The sequence below is a fragment of the Mustela erminea genome, chromosome 14, assembly GCF_009829155.1.
Source record: "Mustela erminea isolate mMusErm1 chromosome 14, mMusErm1.Pri, whole genome shotgun sequence".
NCBI classification, from domain to species: domain Eukaryota; kingdom Metazoa; phylum Chordata; class Mammalia; order Carnivora; family Mustelidae; genus Mustela; species Mustela erminea.
Genome location: NC_045627.1, coordinates 77,786,620 through 77,800,389, shown reverse-complemented (window position 1 = coordinate 77,800,389; position 13,770 = coordinate 77,786,620). Strand labels below are relative to the sequence as shown.

General features: G+C 46.7%; 1 protein-coding gene across 5 annotated transcripts in view; it reads left to right on the top strand.

The window, feature by feature from the left end:
• Positions 1 to 12,870, top strand: part of GFRA1 (GDNF family receptor alpha 1) — a 202,833-nt gene extending 189,963 nt beyond the window's left edge. For all 5 annotated transcript variants that reach the window (XM_032313351.1, XM_032313346.1, XM_032313349.1 and 2 more), the window contains 2 exons: positions 11,326 to 11,379; positions 12,516 to 12,870. In XM_032313351.1, coding sequence (XP_032169242.1) covers positions 11,326 to 11,379; positions 12,516 to 12,671 — 210 coding nt within the window. In that variant the 3' untranslated portion in view covers positions 12,672 to 12,870. The remainder of the gene's footprint in view (positions 1 to 11,325; positions 11,380 to 12,515) is intronic.
• Positions 12,871 to 13,770: the final 900 nt, after the last annotated feature.

Here is a 13,770-nt window from a genome sequence, read left to right as displayed (position 1 = left end):
ATCACAGTGCTTCAACCCCGGCTCCTGACTCAAATAAAACCCCGTATTAATAATGCCTCCAGATAGCCCAGACCTCACCATTCTGTGAGTGTGTGGCAAAATGGGAAGCCCTATATTATACCGTAATTTTGTACTGTTGTTAAGAGTAATAAAAGTATTAGCAGATAGTATATAGGCACTATCTCACGTTGTCATTGGAATTATAGTTCGTGCTGTTAAATTTCTGGGATTTTCCAGGGTTATCTTGTCAGACAACTGAAACCATTAAAAGAGGAGGCTCTAGACCAGGTACACAGATAGTCACCATGGAGCACACCCTGGGACCACGGTCCCAGGACCTTGGGTGCAGTGATCCTTGGGTGGACCAGCTGTGGGTCAGGGCCCCGTCGCAGAGAAATGGCACAGGATGGAAGGAAGAGCCCATGTGGCTGGAGTCCTTCCTGGTGGGGGTGCGGTGCAAGGACTTGGGGCTCACAGCGCATTTCCGCTCTGTTAGCAACAGTGGCTGTGACGTAATGGTGGAGAGGCTGACTCTGAACCGCCCCCTGGGCCGGGAGTGGGAGGGAAGCTCCTGCAGTGGTAAACTCTCTCTTGCATCACCCTGAAATGACAGAGGCTCCTTTTCCCTGCTTCCCACTCAGTTCCCCCTTCTTGGTCAGCTCCAGAGATCTTCTGGCTGAAATGTGGTGCTGCTTGGCAACAACTGACGGCTGTCTGTCCCAAGGGTGTCTGGGTAGCCCTTGCCAGGTCACCGTCACATCAGCAACGCTGCCCACAGGTGGCAGGCGTTCTTGCTGTCCTAGGTGTCACCTGCCATCTGTACCCATTCTGTGCCCCAGCACGTGGCCTCCCTGACGTTATAACAAGGGGGCGGGGCAGCACTTACTGATTCTGAAGTCCGTGGAGCACGCAGGCAACACCATCTCTCAGTTTTACCCAAACCAAGCTGGCTTTGCGAAAATATAACCCAAACATGGAGTGTGCTGATGCCCGATGAGGGACCGTGCGCACAGTAGGCCTACAGCAGCGTGGTTAGTGCTTTTGTTTTTAAGAAAAAGAGTGTGGGCTTAAGAATAGGAAATCCTGAAGGATCAAGCTTCTTGCTACGACAGAATCAAACCTTCCTGTGGACTTCAGGGGCAAGTAACTTTGTCTCCTTAACCCTTGGATTCATCCCCTGTGATATGGGAGCAATGAGCACTACTGCCTCGGAGGATGGTCATCATTAAACGAATTAAAATTCTCCAGCGTAGTTACTGAGCCTCCAGTTCAGCCGAGCAACTGCTTTTATCATGATTTTATCTTCCTGGTGGGTCTGTGCTCGAGCATGAGACAGAAGCAGCTTGTACTAAGGGGGCATTTGGTGACCTTTACCCCCAAATTCCTGGGGAACATGAACTTGGGCATCATACAGGGTGTGTGTCCTGAAGAAGGGAGCCAGCCTCAGACTGAAGCTATTTGTTATGATTACTTACTTACCATGTCTTCCCCCAAACATCTTTTCTTTACCACTTTTGTCAAAAATTTTTAAAAAAAAATGGGAATAATAACTTCAGGATGGGGATGGGAAAAACGGTGCTCAGTGCATTCTAGGAAGAGCCATTAGGCCATCCACACCTGTGGTTTAGAGGGCAGTGAGCTGACCCATCAGAGGGACAGTAATTCAGCAGTTGGACAATTGCTTAACCCAATTGCTGGGTAATAAACATACTTAATAAAAAGGGCTAGGACGTCTGCACCATCTTGGCCATAAATACGCTCTCTCGTTCTGGGTAACCTATGAGAATACCTCTCAGCACACTTAGGTCACATACCATAAATAAATCCAATTTCTTGTATCCCCTACTGACCTTTTATCCTCAGGACTTCTAACCAGCTCTGCCTCCCTGAATAACAGCGCCTGCCTTGTGTTTGAGCCGTGGAGCTCGTGCACGGAAGGAAAATGGCCCTGTTCTCTGGTGAGGTTCAACCAAAGGCTCCCCTCCACTGGACCCCTCCTGTTTGAAGCCATAGAGGAGTCAGGCCATGGACAGGGCTGTCTGGAAGGGAAGCTGCGGATGGTGGGCATTGAGTGGACATCGCTAGAGTTTTCCCCAGAGTGGCCATTGTTGTCTACTTCCTAGGCAGCCGGCGTGACCCCGGCTTCTTACTGCCTCCAAGAAGGTGGGCACCTTCTTGGCTGTCTGCAGGATAACCAGAACTACTTCCATGGGTTGGTCCGGGGGTGATGGGAGATCGTGTGCGCCATGTCCGGCACAGAGTCCGCTGGCATGGGTTTGGGAGTCGAGGGGACTGAGGTCAAACAGATGCATCTCAGTGCGGCCACTCGAGCTGCAGAGACCTGGCAAAGGGCCCGCCTCTCTGAGCCCATGTTTCCCGATCTGTGCTAGGGGAGAGCTCTGCTCAGGAAGTCCTGGAGCGGTGGGGAGTGTTCAGGGAGGTGCCCATGGGGTCAGTTATAGGAGGGGACTGTCGTGAACAGGAGCTGGTCACAGTTCTTGCGGTGAGTCTGCTCAGTTTCCCTCAGTTATCTGTGTTTTCTCCATCTACTAAAAGCATGCTTTTCTTTAAAGTTTTTTAAGGTTGGCTTTTCACCTGGTTTTTCACAGCACACAGGGTGCTCCCTCTTCTGAAGAGGAGGCGAACAAAAGCCCAGGGTCGAGTACGTCGGCAGCCCACAGCATTTTATATGAACCCTTAGTTACCACCATAAGTCACGGAGCCATTACGGGGCCGCACTCAGCTGCACGTAAATGCACGGGAGAATGAGAGACTTAATAAATATTATCTGATGGCGGTGAGGATGCGTGTCTGACGAGACAGGCTTCATGCACTTCTCATCAGAAACCACAATGAATCTTTTCTGTTGCTCTCACGCATTTGCATTTCCGACTGCACATTTGAGAAAACGAATGTTTCATTTTGGGGCCATCCCCTGAGCCGCCTTTCGACCCTACTCACTGAATGTTTGCTCTGCAAAACACCTCCTGGGCCCCACGCCCAAATGTCTTTCACACACTGTTTGGTATAATCTCACTGTTAATAGGGCATCATTTTCTAAAACACAGGTCATAATTGGTTCTTGTCTGGATACATTACAAATCAAACAAGTTAACCATGAAGGAAAACACGGTTCTCTGGTGTAGTTTGCAGCCTGTGTTTGCTCCAGCTTAGGGAAAAGGGACACAGCTGCAGGACGGTCCCGGGAAGTCTGGCAGGGAGAGAGGCCAGCTCGAGTGCCGTGTTAGGGCTTCCTGCTGGAGACAGTGTCGGCACCATCGTGCCATTAGTGTTGAATTACAAGTGCGGAGCTGTAGGCATCCTTTTTATGGCGTGCTGGAGACTGATGACCAAGCCCAGGGGACTGCTTAGCTAATGGAGGATTGTTGATATATCTTACTGGACTGTATCTCTTTCACTGCATTCATTTTTAAATCCAAGGACTCACAGAAGATCGTGAGCCCGTTCTAGTCAATATTGTGTTCACCAGCCAAATTAGCTTGAGCTTCTGCATTTCTCCAGTCCCTGCCCTGGCCCAAGAATACCAGCCTAGAGAACACAGAGAGGCCAGGCAAGCCTCCACACCACCCTGAGGTCTGAAGGGACTTTCCCCTTTACCTTTGATTCTCAGAACAACTCTGGGAGGTAAGAAGGAGGGCGGGGCTTATTATCATTAAAACTGACGGTTGAAGAGCCAAGAACAGGACCTTCCTAGCCTGTGTTCCATTTATCATCTTTTATCAATCAAGCTGGTACCAGGAATAAGTTCTAAACCATAGTAGAAGCTTTCATAATGGACCCTCATGTAACCAACTTATCACAGAAGACAACCTCTCCGTTCTCTTGTAAATATCTAATGCCCAAGGCCGACTGTATGCCCCAAGCTTCTGCCTCTGTTCTCCTGTTCACCTCTGCCCTTGGTCTCTCCAGTTGAGAGACGGGGTTAAAAGGGTCAGGCACGTTTGTTCTCAAACCTTTTTTATGCTTTTATGGTTGGTGTTTTGCTTACAAATTTAAATCAGTATTATATGAAGGATTGAAATAAAAGCACAAAAGAAAGCATAGTTGTTTCAATGAAAACTAAGTTGAACACATTGAGAAAGCCAAATTCCTTTAGAAAATGTCTTCGGATCAGGTGTGGGTGGGGCAAAATCATACAAGACTGAGAAAAATTATAAAATGGTAAAAAAAAATCTGCTCTGAGATTCCTCTGTAGGTATCAAACAAAGTGTCTCCTGTTTTAAAGAAAGTAAACCTGGAAATTATAGACCATGAACTAATTATAGAGGTAGATTCTGCAGAACATAAGCCAGGGAACTCCAATCAGGAAACTCTTCCTTTAAAAAACTTTTTTTTAAAGATTTATATGTCAAATTATTTGAGAGAGAGAGTGCTTATGAGCAGGAAGGACAAAGGAGAGAGGGAGAGAGACTCTCAAGCAGACTCCTTGCTGAGTGTGGAGCCCGACGCAGGGCTCAGTGTCAGGACCCTGAGATCATAACCTGAGCCGACGTCAGACACCAAACCGACTGACCCACACAGGTGCCTGAAAACACTTTTTTAAAGAAGGTGGCCTTGGTCCTGTCTCCCCAAATCAATAAATGCCTGATGTTCAGATTTGACATAAGAATATTTGATTTGACACATACAATGAGCTATTATTATTCAGCCTTAATAAACAAGGAATCCTGCTGTATGCAACAATAGGGGTAAATCCGAAGGATGTTATACTAAGTGAAATAAGCCAGCCACAGAAGGACAAATACTGCATGATTCTACGTACATCAGATATCTAATATCCTCCAACTCATAGAAGCCAAGAATGGGATTGTGGTTGCCAGAGGCTGGGGGAGGGGAAACAGGAAGTGGTTGTTCAGTGGGTGTAGAGTTTCAGTGATGCAAGATGGGCAGCATTGGGCCTATAGTCAACAAGACTGTATTGCGTACTTCAAATTTCGTTACGAGTAGATCTCACATTCAGTGTTCTTATTCCACGCTTTAGTTTAAAAAAAAAGAAAAGCAACTTTGAAATAAAAATTTGAGACAAACGTGTCATTTTTTAGTAATTTAATGATTTTGCCCTTTAACTTCATTTCTCAAGTGACAGATACTCTGCGGGTGCCGTCCCCAGACCAGTCAGGTGAGAGGGTTTCTCCTCTAGGCTTGGCCCTAAGCTCAAGTGCACAGTTAAACTTGGGATACTCCGTGGGTGCCGGGAATCCAAGACCTCCGTGGGTGTGACTCAAGAACAGGAATCCACCTCTCTTTCAAGGCTACAACACCCCCCCACACACACAATCTGACCTCCATTCAGTTCACTGCACTGACTTTGGAGGCCTTGTCTAAACAGCTCAACCAGGATCGGAGCCTGCACTTTTTCTGGGGAAGGCCTGACTCCAGGCCTCCAAGCCTTTCCCTGCCCACGTCTTACAACCAGGCTCAACCTGCCCAGAGCATACCAGACTAAGGAAACTTGGCACCCAGGGGGCCTTCCCAAACCCATGCTGAGGGAAATATCTTTATAAGGCCTTCTTAGAGCTTCGTGAATGGAAGTCTTCTGGCTGAAGTTCAGTTCCGACATGGTATCTTGCCGAGAGAGTAGAAAAGCAGCCCCTTTCTCGGAAGGACACTCGCCCCATCTCACGCTTGCTGTCCTCATAGCCCCTCGGCCTCTCCCCAATCTATGCCAGCATCCAGGGGGCTGGCAGAGAGCAGCCTGGCAGAAATGGACCCCTTCCCTGCTGAGCACGGGTGTAAGAAGACAAACATCCAAGCCCAGGGGCTCAGAACAAGGCTTATTTATGTGTCCACTTGTCTTACGCAGCTGACTTTACTGCACATTATTCAGACCAGTGGTTGCAAGTGGTTGTTAACAAGTCTGTAGGAAAAGCAGATCCATAGGAAGGTGAGTTTCAAAACAGACCGTGGCAGGGACTTTGGAAAGGCCGGCCAGCGGCTTGTGACCAGACCCGTGGTAAAATCTCCCAAGGTCGCCCACATCCAGCAGGCAAAATCCAAAAAGCTGAAAAGAGCATAACACAACAGAGCCCTGGACAGACCACAGCTCGGATTCATGAGGCAGTTGTTTTTTCTGCCTTTTTTTGGTGTAGAAATTAATTTGGACAAATATGTGTCAAGGTCACAATAGAATTGCTGTGCAGTGAGTGCTGCCCATGAAAGTCTGTAGTCAGGGGAGTCTGCCTTTCTAAAATGCAATGCAAAAATGCACGTTCCTCTGCTCAGGGAACCTTCCTTCCTGTGTCTTGTCCTGCCCAAAAATGTAAGATGTGTAGATTGAAGCTGGGGAAGGGCTGTTTCAGGAAGAACTCCTGCAGCGGTTTCCCCTCACAAAGGTCCAATTTGTGCTGCAGAAGAGACCCGTACGCTAATAAACTAGGTATTGACAAGCGTGATAGATGCAGCTCGGTACTTAGTGAGTGCTGGAGAGCGAAGTTGATTGCATTTTACAGTCTGTGTATTTCTCTGTTTATTGCTTGTATTCTGTCATTAAGCAAACAGGTTCCTAATATAGCAAATCTCTCTAATCAGTAAAGCAAGGGAGAAAAGATCCAGAAGCATCATTAATTATGACCATTTGGCTGCAGCCTGGACAGTCTGTTGCTATTGGATTGGGTAACTTCCTCTGGTTTTATTTTCTGGAGATAGAGCAGAAACAGGCTCCCCTTATGCGTGGAGCAGAGTGGAGAAATGGTCCTTGCCCTGCTCGCTGACCGCTGCCTGAAAGCCCGAGATGAAGCCCCGACTTCTCTGCAGAAACTGAGTCCTGGGGCAGCAAAAGCCAGGATCCTGCTGTGGGCAGAGCTCCTGTGTCTGTGTGCTGGCCTGGGGCAGGGGGAGGGCACTGGATGGAGGCCTCCCGGCGAGGGGTGTGTCTGTGTCTTCTGAACAGGAAGCCTCCTGGAACCAGGGCTGACTTTCCAAATGCTAATCACTGGGCTAAAAAGCAGGAGCGTCATCAGTCTGACTCCAGGTAACAGAGGTTAACAGCATCTAATGCATTTATTAACCCTCTGGTGCCAGGGACTGGCAAGGTCTGGCCCTACAATTATAATGCGGTGGAAATTCTATTACCCGACGTGCCTGGACTAGCAGATCACCTCCGGGGACAGTTTCACAACACTGTTGGAGGGACAGGTCTTAGGAGGGGCCTGAATACAAGTTCTCCAGTTTTCCAAAATGACAGCAAGGCTGCTCGGCTGGAAACGGGCTTCACCATTCCCGTTCATCTCCTTATCCTCGAGGTGAAAGCCTTGTGGTCCCGTGGTTTGCTGGTGACGTTTCCCCTCCGTTCAGAGTCAGGGGTTTCCCCAGTAACCACAGGACTATGAATTAGCCGCTAGGAAACCCTCTTTCCTCAAAGAGATTAAAGGATTCATTTTTCAACACGTCATTCCAGTGGTTAAAACGGACTTTTGGAGAATGAAATGCACTGTCTTCGTTATCTTCTTTATCCTTCTCTCTCTCTCATTCTCTCCTTTTTGTTTTGTTTTGTTTGTTTGTTTGTTTTAGGTGAGGTCCTATTTTAAAGCCACACTGTAAGGTTTGGTGTCTAGATAGGTCCGGGCTGGCCACGCTCTGTGCTGGGTCCCTGTGACCCCCGTTAATGAGCCAGACTGCTGGGCCCACGGACAGGACCTTGAGCTGGCTCTCCCATTGCTTCACGCTTTGTCTTCTGGGGAGAGAGCTCAGCAGGGAGAAGCACACTTCTAGTCTGTTACAAGGTCTCAGAAGTTTTTTTAACTATTTTTTTTTTTTTAACTTTCCTGGGACCATCCCCATTTTTAATCACCTGTGAGATGATGTTTCAAGCGTGTAAGTGCACTTCACAGTAGTCAAACGCGGGGCCCCCTTGTAATTCTGTTTGCATCTGTCCTACCTGATTAGCAAGACAGGGATAGCTTGATGATGTGGCCGAAAATGCTCGGGATAAAAGCCCTTCAGATGTGGAAATAACAGGTTGCTCAGGCTTCTAAGATGAGCTCTAAGAGCCAGATTTCCTTAGTGGACTCTGAATCTAAATAGGATGTTTCTGACCCTCAGCGTTACCGAAGGGATTCCGACTGCATACAAGACTCACAAGCATGCGACCTAAACTCCCAGGCTCTGCCCCTCCGTGTGCAGCTGACAAACCTGTAGAGGTTCTAGACGCCCAGTGTGGCCGCGCGCCTCCTGTACCCAGTGCTAGCCAGTCTCAGCAGCAGACCCACGGTCCTCGTCTCCTCATACGCACTGCAGGTTTGCTAGGGGGAAATCTCCTGTCTGTCCAGTCTTGTGATTCTGTTACCCAGAAACCACCTGCTGTTCCCATAACTGGTAACATTTGCCCGTCACCTTCTCATCAGACTGCCAGACCTCACCGTGGTCCTTGCAGAGTTCAGGTAGAATTCCAGGGCTTTCCACTCTGCCTCCATGTACTGGGAGTTTCTACCCATGCCTTGCATTGGAACGCTGCGTTAACACACTGTCTAAGCAGGGCATTTAAAGGCCAGTGTGCATGCAAAGCTGAGCCTCTAGAGTGCTAAGGGCTTTGGTGGTTTGGGAAGGTGCTTAACAGGAGAGGAAGCATTTTCTCAGAGCCTCTGTAGGGCCCTGGAGCACATTATTACCTTTGCTCTCTGCAGGTTATCCAGTTATGCCTCCAGGTAAGACGAGCTTAGAGATGCTGCCTCTAGTTTTAGTGAAGCCGGTGGGGCTAGAGTGAGACAAGACCTGGGGTTGACCATTTCCTGTAGTTAGATACCAAGATGCCTGCCTTGCGGGGTAAAGAGCTCAGAGACATCCCAGACCTGGAGCTGGTTTAAATGTATTTTCCTGGGTTATGGAGCTCTTTCCGGGTGGCAGGCGAGAGCCTGCATGCCTGTAAAGCACTAAACAGTGTGAACCCTCGGTGACCAGTGAGGGTCAGAAATCTACCTCTGCAGATCTAGAGTGCACTACAGACAATCTGTCAAGACAGGAGACTTCTTATCCATTGGTAGATGGATAATTGGTAGATTTATAATTTATAATTATTTAATATTGATGGGTATTGAACAAGTATTCAGCACATTCCTAAAGTGACTGAGTATAGCTGGTGAATATTCTCGGATTGTGTACTTAGTGAGTAAAAACCTACATACTGGTGCTATCATACAGAACAAAGTAGGAAAGAGGCCTCCCCGACCCTTAGAACTCAGAGGCCTGTGGTTTACAACACGGAGGCATAGTTTAGCTGTGATCACAAGCACAGAAACAACTTGAAGGCATAATGTTTCTCAGACTAGAAGTCTGGCTGCTTTCTCTGCACATTTTAGTGAGCTTCTTCGTTACGCAAAGGCCCACAGCAAGGGTTTGTGTCTTTTTTGTAGATTATGGCCTAGCAAAGGAAAAAGAGAATGGGACGTTTTAAGGCCATTTTGGTATCTGGGCACAATTCCAATCTTGAACAGAAATAAAACATGTAAAGTTCTGTACATTATTCTCTGCAGGTAACAATGCAAGGGACCAGATTTGCTAGTACTATAGATTAAAAGGAGGCTTTTGGGAAAAGACTCCTCTTCCCATTCCTCCTTTGATCCTCTTACACATAACATTTTGTGACCTTTGAACAGCCTGAGGATGCGTCACATTGTCTTACTCTCGATGCCTTTTTAAAGGTTTCTATTTCATATTCACAGTTGGCATATGCAAATATAGGTAAAGATTATTATGCCTCCCAAGTAGCGTTATGGTCAATAAATTACTCCTTGGGTGAACATGCCATCCTCAGCCTAGCGTGTCTCCAATGAGTTCCAGAAGTCTTCCTGCGACCGGCAGCCGTTCACATGGAGCCAGGTGCCCAGACACTCCTTAGGGTGTGATGCTTGACCAGCATCATCCTGTTGGCACAAAGACATCTGTCTTTGGTGCCAACAGACTCCTGTTTTGGGAGAAGGGGTGGGGCGGGGGGCTCTTCATGTAGATTTGGGGGCAGGTAGAGCATGAAGAACCAAGCGTGCCAAGATTGCCTGGGAGAAATACTGTAATGGAGGAAAGAGCACATTTTCCTTTCAAGAGTTTTAGAGACCTGGTCTATATCCTGACTCTACCAGTAAATTGCACAGTAAATATGTGACCTTGAAGAAGTCACTCAACTTCACTGCACTCTGTTTTCCTTTACAAAACAAAAGGACGATATTGGGTCAGCAGTTCTTACTATAATTGTCTGAGTGATGGAAACTCTTCTTTAACTCTGGTAGAAGCTCAGTGGGGACTAGTTCCGGTGTGAGGAGTTGGGGAGCTCACAGCCTTCACAGCTCAGCCCCCTGCCACAGCCCTGGAAGCAATTTTATCATTACCGGGTCGGGACCCATAATACCCTGCACAGCTCCTCCAGGGGGATCCGTCTGTTAGAGTCCCTGCCCTGTGTCCAAACTCTCAAGCCATGAGTGGTTTACTCAACTAGAGGTCAGCCCCATGAGCCCAGTGACTACATCCTTTGGCTCCGACCACCTGATGCCCAGCAATGGAAAATAGCTCTGTGCTTGTTGACTGACGCAAAAATAAAACAAATGATCAAACGAGCTTCGGGAAGACCTATCTCTATATGACTAACAAACGCCGATTTTTATTGACATTTTTACCTCAAAGGCACATCCCCAGAATGAACATTCATAGGTATAAATGAGTTCTGAATGTGAATGACTTCAAAGCTTTGTCTTGGGGTGCCTGGTTGGCTCTATCAGTTAAGCGTCTGACTCTTGATTTTAGCTCAGGTCATGATTTCAAGGTCATGAGATCAAGTGCCATGTTGGATTCTGTGCTGGGCATGGATCTCACTTAAAATCCTCTTTCTCCCTCTGCCTCTGTCCCTAGCCCATGCTCTCAACCCTCTCCCCTCCCCTCTCTAAAAAAACAAAAGCAAAAGTAAAACTTTGTTTTTAGTAACCTAGTCTTGTGTGGCCCCTGCTAGCCACCAGCCACAGAGAACTACTGAGCCTTTGAAATGGGGCAGGTCTGAAATAAGATGTGCAGTGTCAAACACACCAGATTTTGAAGACTTAGTATGAAAAAAAAAAAAAGTAAAGTATTTAATAACTTTTTATATTGATTACATGTTGAAAAGATAATATATTGGGTTAAATAAAATATGTCATCACAATTATCTTTACCTTTAGCTCTTATGTGGTTACTAGAAAATTTGAGATTATATATGGGCTCATAATTGTGGCTCACATATTTCTACCAGTGGCCCTGTCCTAGACAACTGATAAGTGGATCATCGGTAACCATTATTCCTTACGAAATGTGAGTGACTTTATGTGTGTATGTGTTTATCTTTCCCAGGCCCAGAAGCTGAAATCCAATATGTCGGGCAGTACACACCTCTGTCTTTCTGATGTAAGTTATGTTTCTCTCTGGGTCTCCCTGCATTTCTAGACATAGAACATTGGGTCCATGGTGAAGATGGAAAGGTTCAAGGACAATGAGGTTTCAGGTCTAGGAAAAAGATCTAAAGCACCCTCCATGTCCCTCTGCCCTTTGAGCCAAGTGAGGTCTTTGGATCCCAGGGCACAAAGTTCCAACTACATATGGGACCCAGGATCCTCATCCCGAGCTAGAGTCAGCACAAATACCATTGTTTCAATGCCAGAGACTGTGTGACCACAGTCTTGTAGAATCAGCCCTCACAGAGAAGACACTCAGAAACTCTCACTGCTTACCAGAGGTTTTCTGTCTACAGTTCCTTTGACCTCTGCAGCAACCCAGAGGTAACTAGGGCAGACCACATTCCTCTTCCCATTGTACAGAGGAGATGAATGATGCTGTCAGGTGCCAGTCGTTGCGGTGGGATGCGGCATTATGGGACTGAGTGGATGCTGTGGTGGGGACGGAGGCATCCATCTTAGGGAAGGAGAGCTGTGCCAACTGGGAGTCCGAAAGCCAGGGTTCTGGTGTGGGGTGTCCCAATGATGTGAGGGGCAGGCGCCTTCATCTAGAAAATCTGGGGTTGAAAGGGCAAATGGAGAGAAAAGTTGTAGACAGCCCTGCCTATCTCAGTGTGATTTGTGGCTCATCTCCGTGTGAACTGACACTTGCTTGTACCCGTTTTCTGAGATGATTTTTCCTGCCCTTCCTCCGGGAGCGGGAGGGACAGCGAGCTTCCTCCTCAGTCAGTACCAGGAGAAGCATTCCACGTTCCCCTAGCTACGGGGAGATCCAGAAGGTAGGAGTGAAGGAAGACGCAAAGCTGTCCCACAAATGGCTTTCAGTAAAAGCCATAGTGGAGGAGCAAGTAGCAAGCATTGGCCAGTTTATCATAAACTGTGTAAGTCTGTATATCCAGTTCTCAACCAGATTCATGATTCTTTTCCATCACGGAATTGAAGTTTCCATGGTCTTATCTTAGGTCAGCTTGGGTGAGTGCTACAGCTATTTGGGAGTTGGAGGTGGGAGAGAGAAAGAGTGTGGCTAAAATATACTGGGATGGGGGGAATACATGCAGTGGGTGACAATGAAAATATTCTCTCTTACAGCGTGATTATGAAAAGAATGGTCTCGCTGGTCCTTCCAGCCACATAACCACAAAATCAATGGCTGCTCCTCCACGCTGCAATCTGAGCCCACTGCTGGTTCTGGTGGTCACCACCCTGTCCACCTTATTATCTTTGTCTTTGGCAGAAACATCGTAGCTGCATTTGAACAACAATATGGACATGTAAAAAGACAAAAACCAAGCTGTTTCCTGTCCTCTTGTGTATCTGAAATTCCAGTTTTAGGAGCCCAGTTGAGATACTGAGAAAACAGTTTCATCCAACTGGAACTTTATCTTTTGTTTCTTCTTCTTTTTTTTTTTTTCTTTTTTTGTTTTTGTTTTTGTTTTTGTTTTTTGTTTTTAAGAAATCTTCTTGTGATCCTTAGGGCTTCTGTGGGCTACCCAATACAGTGCTACATTCCATACTGAAAAGGCTTTGGGGCCTGCTGTGTTGTCGAGGGGCAGTGCGTGAATTTGGCTATAAAACCAACTGGGCCCATGTTCGACGTGATGATGATGATGGGGATGATTTTAACAATTTAATTCTGACCTTTCCTAGCAAGAGAAGGACTTAGTATTTCTAAAAAATCTTCCATATCTCCTATAATGGCTTTGGTTTCTGATGACATCACTTTAGCCTACCATGGGTGGAGGCAAACTTATTTTGTCACAAAGCAAAGATTCTTATCCAGAGGATCTTGATGGACTTCGTGCAAACAAGGTTGCGCCAGTGTTCCCCTTTCTATATGTACTGGCATTTTCCACACTGTTTGTGTACTGTGAAGAGTTTTACGCTCTCCTACCAAACAAAAGACACCTGTCTCATCCAGATGTAGTGTCTGTCTTCTAGTCAGAATAGAGGGGCGAGTGTGAGTGAAACTTCACAGTACCTTGATCACTGAAAGACCTAAGCCTTACCTGAGGGAGAAGCCCTTTCACTAACAAGAGTCAAATATAGCTGACATGTCATTCTAATACTCTTTACATGTATGAGGTTATATGTAGAAAAAAATTTTACTACTAAATGATTTCAACTATTGGCTTTCTATATTTTGAAAGTAATGATATTGTCTTCATTTTTTTACTGATGATTTAATACAAAATACATGGAGCTCGTTTTCCTCTCCTAAATAGTGTTAGCTCCAATATTAACTTCATGAAGACAGCTTTTCAGAAGCAGACCCTGAGGAGCCTCGTGCTTTAGCAGAAAGCTCTGCATCACGTAACTGTGGACAGGCAGGAGGAAACAGAGCAGC